Consider the following 11,357-nt stretch of genomic DNA (forward strand, 5'->3'; position numbering starts at 1 on the left):
ATTAATGTTCAATTGGTTCCATGCATGACCAGAAGAACTTAGGATTTTATCTATTCTGCAAGGCTCCCTGGCTTGCTGCTCTTGCTTTTAGGGTGTTTTGTTTGGGAGCCCATTAGAGATGGTTTCGTATTTAAGTTGCACACCCATGTCATACATTTATGTGCCTGAAAGCCTCTCAGTTATTTACTAGGTTGTCAAGAGGAAAGCTACTGTATTATGATGGTTCCATATCAAGTGAAAATTCCAAAGCATCTTTTAACATTAGGGTTTCATTCACTGTCGCCATGTTAAGACTTAGAGTTTAATGCATCAAATAGAACCATGAAGTTCCATGTTACAGGTGTCTGTCTGAAAGCTGATGCTAAAACAGGCAAACATTAGCTAGAATTACTTGAGTAAGAAATGTTTGTAACCCTGGAAGAGCTGATGGATGATAGGGAACCAGAACACAGAAAAAAAGTCCTGACACAGGTTACTTCTCAGGGTGTTTCTGGCAGGGGAGGGAAGAAGACAGGGCTTGCTGTCTTTTCTCCTTGGGTTTGAGAATACTTGTACAGATTTCATTTCATGATGCATTTAAGGTGCAGGAAAAAAAGTGTGAGGAAAGGATTCTGCTTACTAAAACCTTCTTTTTTCTCTTTTCAGAGAATGATGAATTTGGGGATGAACATTGTCATGTGACTGGATCACATGAGGAAGCGCTTTATTACAGACATCAGTTCCATGGTGTTAATTTGAAATGCCTTAATGGCAGGCAAAAACCAGTCATTTCATTTTTGTAAATTGCAGATTTTATCACAGAGTAACAAATGTTGCTGTAATTATTCTTCTGTTTTTATATATATATATATGCGTATATATATATATACATATATATATAAAAATATATATATATTCTTTACTTTTTTTGTATCAGTACCAAGGCTCGCACACAGGGTCTGCTGCTAAGTTGCGAACCACACACTAAATGGAGATATGTACTTGTCATGGTTAGAAGGCGTTAACCACAAAAGGCTGTTTGTTTCCTTTCTCTCCTCCTTCTTCTTCTTCTTCTTCTTCTTCTTCTTCTTCCTTTCCTTTTTCTTCTCTCTTTTTTCCTTTCCAATTGTAAATAAATAATGTTATGTATCAGTGTGCCTGAACCTTGCATACCCTTCTGGTATTTCCCACAAGCTCTCAGAGAGGCTAACTGTGATGACACTTTGGTACAATGTAGATGTCTATTTGGTGGTTCCTATTAAGATGCATCAGTGTAAAATGTTACTGTACTCACTGTTTCATTGTAATTGTGTATTGTGAAAAATATACCTTTGGAAGGCATGGGGATTCTAGTACCACAAAAACTGTGTTGTATATAATGTATAGATTTTAAATGGAGATAATGAGCATCTGTGAATAATGAAATGTCTTTTTTGATAATCTTGAATGGCAGATAACCTAATAGCCTGCATATGAGAAGACATCTGTGATTGTTCTATTACTTGAATAGTCCTGCAGTCTTTTTTTTAATGTTTACAATTACCCAGATTTAGAGGAGAGACTTTAATGCCATTACCTGTTTACTTGTTTTATGCTGTAACCTAGTTTATTTTATGTAAAACCTATATCAAATGCTTTCATTTTTTTACTTGCCTTAAATAATTTGGCAATCAGAATAATGAAAAAACTTTGATTTTTAAAATTTTTTTAAATTTTATTTCTGGGTGTTCTTGAGCCACTTTGAAAGATGTGTCATAGCTGTAGATAGCAGAGGGTGCAGCAATGGCACAGCTCCTAGTTGTGCTCCTGCTGGGCCTGTGCCAGTGTCCTCTCCCAGCGGGCAACGCAGGGTCCAAGCCAGATGGCAGATGGACCTCTTTCTGTTGACCCTGATAGGCTCAAAAAAGGCCCGTGGTAACACTTTGGATGGTATTAGTGGAACTGAAGTCTCTAATACCTGTTTTAGAGCAGCTCTGTATGCTATAAATTATAGGTAAATTTTTTCCTATTATATCTGTATTGCCCTTCCCCCAAAAAATGAATAGATGCCTGAAAACAGAGGACCTGTCAATTAAAAAGAAAAATTCCTTTGCTGTGTCTAACTGCATTACCACAAGATAAATATTTTATGTGGCTATACCACCTGTTTTGTTACAATGCAGTTAATACAGTACACAGTAACATGAAATCAGTAATCGTGATGTGAAAAAAATCAAATTTACTGGTCAGGTTTTTGAGGCTTTAACTTTTTTCTTTTTCTGCATATCCCAGTTGCATTGATTGTCAAAACTGTTTTTTAAAGTTTTACTGGTTGTTTTTGTTTTGTGTTTGTTGGGGTTTTTTTTGACAGGGTGAATTACTGCAAGTTAAAGATTGTTCTTGGAGTTGGTTCCATTTCTTCTACCTTGTGAATACTTAATACAGAAGGATGAATTAAAGATTCCCAACAGACAAGCACACTTGGACTTTTATATTACTATGATGAATCTGCCATTAATATTGCTATAATTGTTTTATTTTTATAGGCATAAAATCAGTTCCCTTAGTGAATAGTTATAAGGTTTATTGATTTTTACTACGCATCATTCATCTGTGGCTTACTATTATTGTCTTGTTCTGAACACATTCAGAAGTCTCACAGTGGTGACATACTACAAGTTAGCCTCATTAAAAAATGGGAAGGAAGGGGTGTTTTCTTTGAAAAAGGGGATATTGTGAATGCAGGGCTCCTGAAATAATAAATGCCTTATTACTTCTATAGTAAAGGCTCAGATGGCTTTTGTGTTGAAACATACCATTGACTTTTGTTTTTTTCCGCCTAAACCATTAATGCTACCACAGTAAAGCAGATCTTATAAATTCACACTATTGGTGATTTTTAGTGTGGTTTGAGTGTCGTAAGTAACTGGAATGAATTAGTCTGATTGATACAGGGTAAGCAACAGTTGAAATTACAGTTACTGTTATAGTTTTACTGTATTCTTGAAGTCTGTAAGAGTGGCTAACATCTCTTGCCATTTTTTGTCTTCCTCCACTTAAGATTATGTCTTCCATCTAGCTTCATAGCCTTCTTTTTGGTTTAACACTCATCATGCTGACCTCCCCAAAGGCTGTGCCACAGTGTCACTCTCTGGTTCAGCACTCCCCACAGGGTGCTCACCCACACGTCTGAGCACTGATGTGCAGCTGCCAGGGTCATTTCACCACTGTGTGAGCATCCAAAGGAAGAGCAAACTGAAGCAGCAATACAAGGAAGACAATTTAAACACTGGGAACTAAGAGCTGCAGAGGCTGGTCACTGAAAAGGGGCAGCAGAATCATCATGATACAGATACATTTGCACTCTGTTTTCCACAGGATAGGATTACACTTTTTGCTACCTCTAGCTGACCTCTACCACCCTGCCCTTCCAGCAGCAGCTAACAGTGACCTTGCTCCAGTCTTTCATCCAGATGTTGCTAGATGTCTTGCAAAGGTGAAACAGGACTTATGCAGTACACTCATTTGAGTTTCTAAGTCTGTCCATGTAAATGCAGCTGGAGAAATGAAAAGTCTGTCAGTACAAGCACATCACACAGACTCAAAAACCCAGCGAGGGAGCTACTGCCTGTAAGGCTTGCAGGGGGAGAAAAATGGATGTGAACAGTAAAGGAGGGCGGGGTGCTTTCTGAGCCATCACATAGCTCTAGGGGCTGAAACAGGACATGGGTCTAACCAACTGAGCTGGCTGGCTACCAGGACTAGCCTAGAGCAGGTGAAAATGGGAGCTAAGAGAAACATAATTTCAGTTTTGTAATTTTAGAATTCCCTGTGGCTTTGGGGAACACCTGAGAAGTCACAAAGCTAATTCTGTGCCACACATCCCATCCTTGCTTCTGGTAGGTGCACTGGTTGGGCTTAACCATTTGGTCTTGAGTTACACTTGTCACTCTGCTGTCAGGACAAGGACTCCCAAAGGACATGAATTTAGAGAATCCTTGAATTCATCCTAAAACACACACGTTGATATTGGCATAAACAAAGGACACTACAGTGCCCTTGAACAACTCTCCACCCTGGCTCTTCTCAGAGAACCAGTGAGGGTCAGGCAGGGAGTCTAATTCATATTTCATTCCTGGTATCAGAGTCTTGTCACTGTCACAACTGACAGAAATACTGTCCTCATGTGTCTGTCTCAAAATCTCACTCCAGTGTTTGCTTACCACTCTCTCTCTCTTTGCTCCTCTCCACTCTCTGTGCGACTTGCCAGCTTAAGAAGCCCTCTTACATCCATCTGACACCATCAAAACTCTATTTGCACATCTAAAAGCTTTCTGCATACATCTGTGAGCTTGACCCTTGATTAGTTCTCTCTCTTTCCTTTTATCACAATTTGTCTGTTGACCTGCACCTTTATCTTGGACTGTGTTAATGTATCCTGCCTCTCTTTAGCCTACAGTGTTTGGGACAGAGAACATATTTCACTCCAAATTCATACAGTGCAGTTCATAATTATAGCTACCTCTTAATAACAGCAACAGCCCCTCACAGGTGATAACACAAGATGCCATGAATAGCTAGGACAGAGCACTGGTTAACAAGGAGCCTAAGGTAACTGACAAAAAATGTTACAGTTTTCAAAGATATTTTGAAACCATCCAATGACTCGAAATTGTGAATGATACGAAGCCCACATAGGAAGTCTGAGCCTTTATCTCCCTGAATCAGAGGGAACTGGAGACATACAGTCATTACTTAATATGCCAGCTTTGTTCTGCTTTAGAAAAGAGCTCCGGTTTCACTTTTAGCACTTCATGTAGCTCCCTACACTAAACACCCTATAGCATTACTGTGAACTATACTTCTCCCTCGGGAAGATTTCTTTTTTCTAGGTCAGTATTTCCTAAGTTCTCATAGCTTTAGCCTTTTTGCCAAGGTTGGCTCTTTTTTTTCCTCTCTTTTTTCCCTCTTTTTTGTCATTCTTTCTTTTTTCTTTTCTTTTGGAGGGGGTCGAATCTTACCTTTACCAAGAAATACAAGAGGATTTTATTAAGGAGAGGAGACATCAGCTGAGGCTGTGTATGTTCCAGTGGTGGGGAGACAGACACCACTAAAATTCTTACACTGGCTGTTAGTAATTTCTGTGCAACATACACTAAATACAGCTTTCAACTTCAGTTGCAACTCTGAAATTTCTCATCTGGACTGATATATTAGCAAACTTAAAGGTTTAGCAAAGGTAATTATTACTTGCAGCCTAGAAATATTTGTCATGAAGAAAACTTAATCTTCACTTTAACACGATAGAAAAATGTTCTAAGGCTATGAAAGTGTAGATTTTGTTCCAAACAAATGAATTCCAGCAGACCCAGCTGATACCTGTAATTCAGTTCCAGTAGCCTCATAGATGTTTCAGCAGTATTCCATGGCCATTTTGAATGGTACAAAGATGCATGTTAATTAATTATATCTATCATTTGAGTTCCCTGACGATAGGATAGTGCTTGCTTACTGCTTTGGGCAGTAATGCTACAGGATTTCCTCATGAAATAGTGCAGCAATGCCTGATAAAAAGTAGAATTAGATCAGTAGGCAAAGGCTCTCTGAAAGCCTCTTTAAACCCTTAATACAGGAGACTAATTTTAAAGCATCCATCTTGACAAGTAAATGACTTCGGTTCTTTTAATTGTTTCCAAGGCCTGAGGGTATTACCAAGCCTTGCTCTCCCTGCCCAGCCTCCCACAGAGCTCCCCGCCCCTTCTCAGTAGCCCAGGACTCCCATTTCAGTCCCGGCTGTTCATCTCTGGCTCAGGGATGGGGATGCCTTGGGCTACAGCTGTACCCCAGCAGTCTTTCCCCTTTGCTGGGGTCAGCGGGGTGGGACCTGCCAGCCTCCAGGAGCCCCCAGCCCTGGCCACATCTTTAGAATGACTAAGAATGTGCCGTTTCTGCTCTTAAGGGATTTGTGTTTAGGCTGTTTCTTAAAGAATGCTATGTCGGGAAAGGCCTTCAGTAAGACCTCTGCTAATATTTTTTAAAATAGACAAATATAAGGTTAAAGAGGAATTTTGTCTTTATCTGTTTCAAATGAAACAGTGGAAATGAGGTGTGGAATAAAAAGCCCCAGATTGAAGAGCCCCCTGCATAGTTAACAGCCACCATGAGAAAACAGTCCTTTTTTTTACCTTATTTTTTAATCCTTGTTTCCTCAACAGTATAAATTTTTATTTGAGAGTCCAAGTGACAATAAAAATAACTTGAGGATACAGGAGCATTTTTTCCCTCTCTCCTTCCAGCGAGAGTGACTGAAAGGTACAATTAGCTGTAAAAGGAGCTGGCTCTTAATACATGTACTCAAACTGGGCACCTTCTGTATCCAGAACATGTTTCTCATCAATGAGCTCCCTATTCAGCAGTGGTCAGCTCTGCTGCCTGCTTCAGCAAGCTGACTGCCTTCTTCCTTTGGGGTTCTGTTCCGCAGAAGAGAGTGGGAGGAACCACATCAAGGGCTACATGGACTGCAAAAGCAGCGGAAATTTCTGCTCTTCCTTTGCTTATAAAAGCCAGAGCAAGGCTTGCTTTTTATAATTTCCTTTTGTTCATACCTTTCCCCACTCTGTCACTAAGTCAGCTTAAGTATTTGCAGTGATGAGCCTCATCAAGCCACTGATTTTCAAGTAGAGCTCCAGACAGAAAAGGTCATTAAAATGTCAATGACAACATGTTCCATACCGTGCATTGGAACATAACAATTTAATACCAAGCTTTGCCACAAGTATCTGCAGCCCTAATTCATTATCTTCCTGATTGAAAAGAAGCTGATTCCCTGAACAGAGAAATCACCAAATCCTTAAACTCTAAATGACTTGTGGCTTTCATGAAACCAATTGACCAGTTTCCCTTTGATCTGTCACGAGTATGTCCCCATGTTTGGATTATTTCCCCAAAGAAAGTGTAGAAGAAACTGCTAGAGAAAGGAAACACTAAAAATAGCAAGATTAAAAATAGCAAGAGTCCAGTTCTTTATGCTAGAACACCTCTCATTAGGCTTAGGCAGACTCTTCTGCAACTTAGACAAGCATTTGGTCCCTTGAGGCAGAGCAAGTAAAAATTGCTGTTCAGTATAGCTCCTTCCTTCTTCCTTGAGTGCATGCACATGTACTCTCTCAGATGCTCATGTACTCACTCTGCCCTTTATTAGAGGATCACATATATATGTCATATGCATGGTTTGATACCAGTTTGCTTAGGGGTTTCTTTTGTAGCCCGTTGGCAATAAAATAGCTCTCCAATAGCAATGACTGCTCAGCTTTGGAGTTTTATATCTGCACTTCACACTAGATCACAAGCTTTTAAAACCTGTCCTACTTCTAAAAGGGTTAGTGAACATACACCAAAATCCAGTTGTATAAAAGGAGAGCAGGACATGTACATCAGTGTTTTGGCCCGGCAAATTGCTCAATGTGCACCCAGAAAGGGGAGGGTACAATTAAATCTAGCCCTGATATGTAGGGAGGACAGGAGGCATTGACATAAAAGAGACCTGGGAGAAAACTTCTGAGTCTGTTCTAAAGACTTTGGTGTGTGCTCTGTAGTGAAATACAGAGCTTTGGAGAGTTGTGGGTCCAGCAAGGTCACCCAAGCAGCACAAGGAGCAGTGGTGTCACAGAAGTCACTGAGCAGGAGCAGGTGAGTGCCCAGACACTGACACTACAAACTGCAGTGAGTCCTAGCAAAGAAAGCTCTGGCATTGGACAGGCAGACCTTCACTGTGGAGTTAACGTGGAGCAAATGGCCCTCGGGGCAGATCTGACTGTTCTGGAGCTGTTGAGTGGTTGCTACATGCCAGCAGCTTATGAGCTGATGAGCTGCCCTCTCTGTGTGCTCTGCTTTCCTCAGTGGCACAGGCCTGCAGCATCAAGGGACAGGGTGTTTACTGTCTGAAGAGAGATGAGTTACCCTAATACATCTGAGAAACTTACAGAGGATAAGATGGGATAAAGCACGGGTCAGTCTTAAAGTTCAAGCGTGGCCTTAACAAAAAGTTGTCTTTAGAGAGCACTACACCTGTCTCATTACTGAAGTGCCACCCAAAAGGCCATGATTTCTCCTGCTTTGGGCTGCTATACAGCAAGAATACACCTTCTCTGTCTGCCATCTGAAGGCAGGAGTAAATGATAGAGAAAGAGAACTTCATTGCAGAGTAGAAAATTATCAGTCAAGGGACTGTATGTGGCAAGCCAGAAGTGTGTGTCTCCAGTTACACTTCCTCTCATGGCAGTAAGTTGAAACCTTTGGTGCGATTCTCTTTCATTGCTTGTTACCATTATCAATTCTTACATTCTTTTGGGCTCCGTTAAATGACAGTATTAGATTACTAGTCACCAGTGTAAAGGGCCCATATCTCCTCATTAATAGGCTGATGTTTGTTTAAGAAGTCAGTTTGAGTATTTTTCACTGTAAGAAGGATATTTCCATCATGGGATATGTTGCTGTCCTTGCTTTTGTACTTCCTTTTGTTTTGGCTGCTCTAGTTTTAAATATTAGCACTTCAGTGTATAGCTTAGATGAGTTCAGCTGAATCTTCAGGATGCAGTATTCCATATGTTCCTAAGCTCCAAATTGGTACTATAATTTCATATTAAGTGCTCTATATATTTAATAATGTTTTGCAGTCTTGTGGTTTTGTTCCTTGTAGTGGTTTTGTTTGTTTGTTTGTGTGTTTGTTTTAAACCTTGCTGAATTGAAAGAGGAAAAGAGGCTTGCAGGAATTCAGCTTTGATATTTTGGGGCCTTCCACCCCATTTTTTCAAAAGGACAAAATTAATTCCCAAATCATTCAGGATTCCATAGGATTTGGTAGCTGACAGGGAAAGTAAATTTCAAAATAAGTCACTGATTTAATGAAGACAACATTTAGCAATAATATTATTACCCCTCTGACTCATGCTAAGACTCATTTAACTAGTATACAATGATCAGCAGGATATGAATTGAAAACCTTCTCAATTTTTAATCTGCAAGGCAAACAGGGGACATATTTCAGGAGGCTTTATCAGGGTGGCTAAGAGCAGTTAGGGATACAGACCATACCACCATCTCCCTTTCACAATCCCGCACCCCTTTTAGATTATGCTTTGCCCCTGGGTTGCTGCTTAAATTTGCTATCCATTAGTCCCTAGTGATAACATCAAGGTCAGATGCTCTACTCAAATCAACAGCTGAATTACCCATATCTTCTGACACCATCAAAAGCAAATTGCTAGCTAATCACTAAGGAAAGGAGACAACAACAAATAGTTCTGTGACCAGTGAGGCTAATAAAGACCACTTTTCAGTGGATCCCTTTTCTCTTCAGACCCTCAGATATTTAATAAATCGTGGTCTGCTTAATTTTTCCTACATGAGGCCAATAACAGGCCATGTCTGTTTTGCCTTTTTTAGCAATACTTGTCAAAGTAGAGACTGTCTTTGGAGTATGCAGTTTATTTGTAACTGGTCAATGGCTCAAATGTTTTGTGCTAGGGAAAGGTTGTAGGCTTGGTGTAGTCACAGGAACTGTAAATGAGAGCTTTGCAAGGGTCTTCTCTGCATGGCCCTATTGCGTGTGTCTCCTGAGCACTTACAAAGCTGAAAGGTGGCAATGTGTTTGAGAGCATCTTTTCCCCTCACAAAGATGGGAGGTGTTCAGGGCCAGGACCCTTTCTGTGGAATAACTCCACCCACTGCCTTGCACCATGCTCTGCACCACGAGTAAGGTGCAGAACATCTGCGGCCTAACAGCTGTTGTAAACAAAAGTAACTTGTTCAGAATTTACTTCATCTTAGGGTAAAGTTATGAAAAAGGGAAACTGAAAAAAGCCCAGGTCATGGCATTGAGTCTTAAATCCATCAATAATCACGAGAATATATAACTTGGAAGTAGTCCATTATATTTATGTATTTAGCTATAGGCTTTTTGTGTTGTTATAATATATACATAGGCAAAAAAGGAGCCTGGATTTAACAAAAACTGTAGTCTCTTTTAATGCTTTTGGGTTTAATGCTTTTGGGTTTAATGCTTTTGGCCAGCAAACAACAATGAATTTTTCTAGGTTAATAATAAGCTAGTTAAGGTACAAAAAAAGAACAAAGTTATTTTTGAAAGCTCTGGGTATTAAGCACATAATGGTTTCATTATCTAAAGTTCAGTCACAACAAGGACAAAGAAATCCCTCTTATGTATGCTGAAGAGCTTTTCAGTTTTGAAAAAAAATCAATACTATATTCACACTAATGTTAGCTTGCATAAAATATTGACTGTAGTCACACTGGTGGTTTTACATAAAGACTTAAAAGCAATTTTGGACGTCTGAAAGATTCTAATTGTTTTTTCCTTTTCCTGAAAGAGTAATGAAAAGACGACTAAAAAGCAGAACTATATAGTTATTTTATAACTGGCACTAACAAATTTCACCAATTACAGAGTCCATTCTGTAAGCAATGAATGTGTGGCTCCCAATTAATCTAGTGTACCTCCAGGCAAGGTCTAAATCAGCTGGATACAGCTAAAGCAATTTGCACACAGCTAAAAGCAAATTGGAAAATAAGTGTTCCACGCTACTGCCTATCTTTTCAAGCCAAATACACAATCAGTATTCTGGCAGCAGCACTCTGTCATGTTATTTGCAACTATCAATTTTAATTATAACAATTATTGATTAGTTGGGAAAGTGAATAATCTAATGTTCAAATGAGGTTGGCGCGGCTGCTGGGGATCATTTTTCGCTTTCATGCACTTGTATATTCAGTGTTAGGAAACACCATGCAAAGGAAATACATGCAAAGAATATGTCATGTCTCCACCACTGTCATGAGCTTAGACAACTACCATTGAAGGTGCAGCTGTGATTTTTTTTCCCCCCAGTTTGTTTACAAGCATACAGTTTTAGGATTCACCATTCTGCTGTAAAGAAAAGGTAATATGAATTGAATTAGGGTGTGAGAGGACTGAGTGAGGAACATAGGCAAATACTTTCCAAGTTGGGTACCTAAAATCAAACCCTTATTTTCTTACTTAACCATCCAGAGTGCTCCTGTTGCCCATTGGCATGGGTTATTTTTCTAACCTATTTACTTTTAGACTCAAGCTGTTCTTTTGTAAAACAATGCTTCTCTTGGAACAGAGAAAAAAGAAATATCCAGCCCTAGCTGAACTAACAAGAACATTACGTGTTTCAGCTAAATAAATAGCTGGGGGAAGAGGGCATCCTGACTTGAGCAGTTACAGCCACAAAGGCTGAACATGAATTCTCTGAATCCGAGTTCCTGGTACAGGTTCATCTCCACTGCTAATCAAATGCCCTGTGTAGTATTTCTGAACACATTCTGTTTCCATTTGATGTGACCCAGTAAACACT

General features: G+C 39.7%; 1 protein-coding gene across 2 annotated transcripts in view; it reads left to right on the forward strand.

Moving 5' to 3' along the window:
* The window catches only part of ZNF608 (zinc finger protein 608), an 84,529-nt gene extending 81,774 nt beyond the window's left edge, over positions 1-2,755 (forward strand). For both annotated transcript variants that reach the window (XM_031061246.1, XM_031061245.1), the window contains exon 10: positions 646-2,755. In XM_031061246.1, coding sequence (XP_030917106.1) covers positions 646-652 — 7 coding nt within the window. In that variant the 3' untranslated portion in view covers positions 653-2,755. The remainder of the gene's footprint in view (positions 1-645) is intronic.
* The last annotated feature ends 8,602 nt before the right edge of the window (positions 2,756-11,357 follow it).

Source organism: Geospiza fortis, unplaced genomic scaffold, assembly GCF_000277835.1.
Source record: "Geospiza fortis unplaced genomic scaffold, GeoFor_1.0 scaffold44, whole genome shotgun sequence".
Taxonomy (NCBI): domain Eukaryota; kingdom Metazoa; phylum Chordata; class Aves; order Passeriformes; family Thraupidae; genus Geospiza; species Geospiza fortis.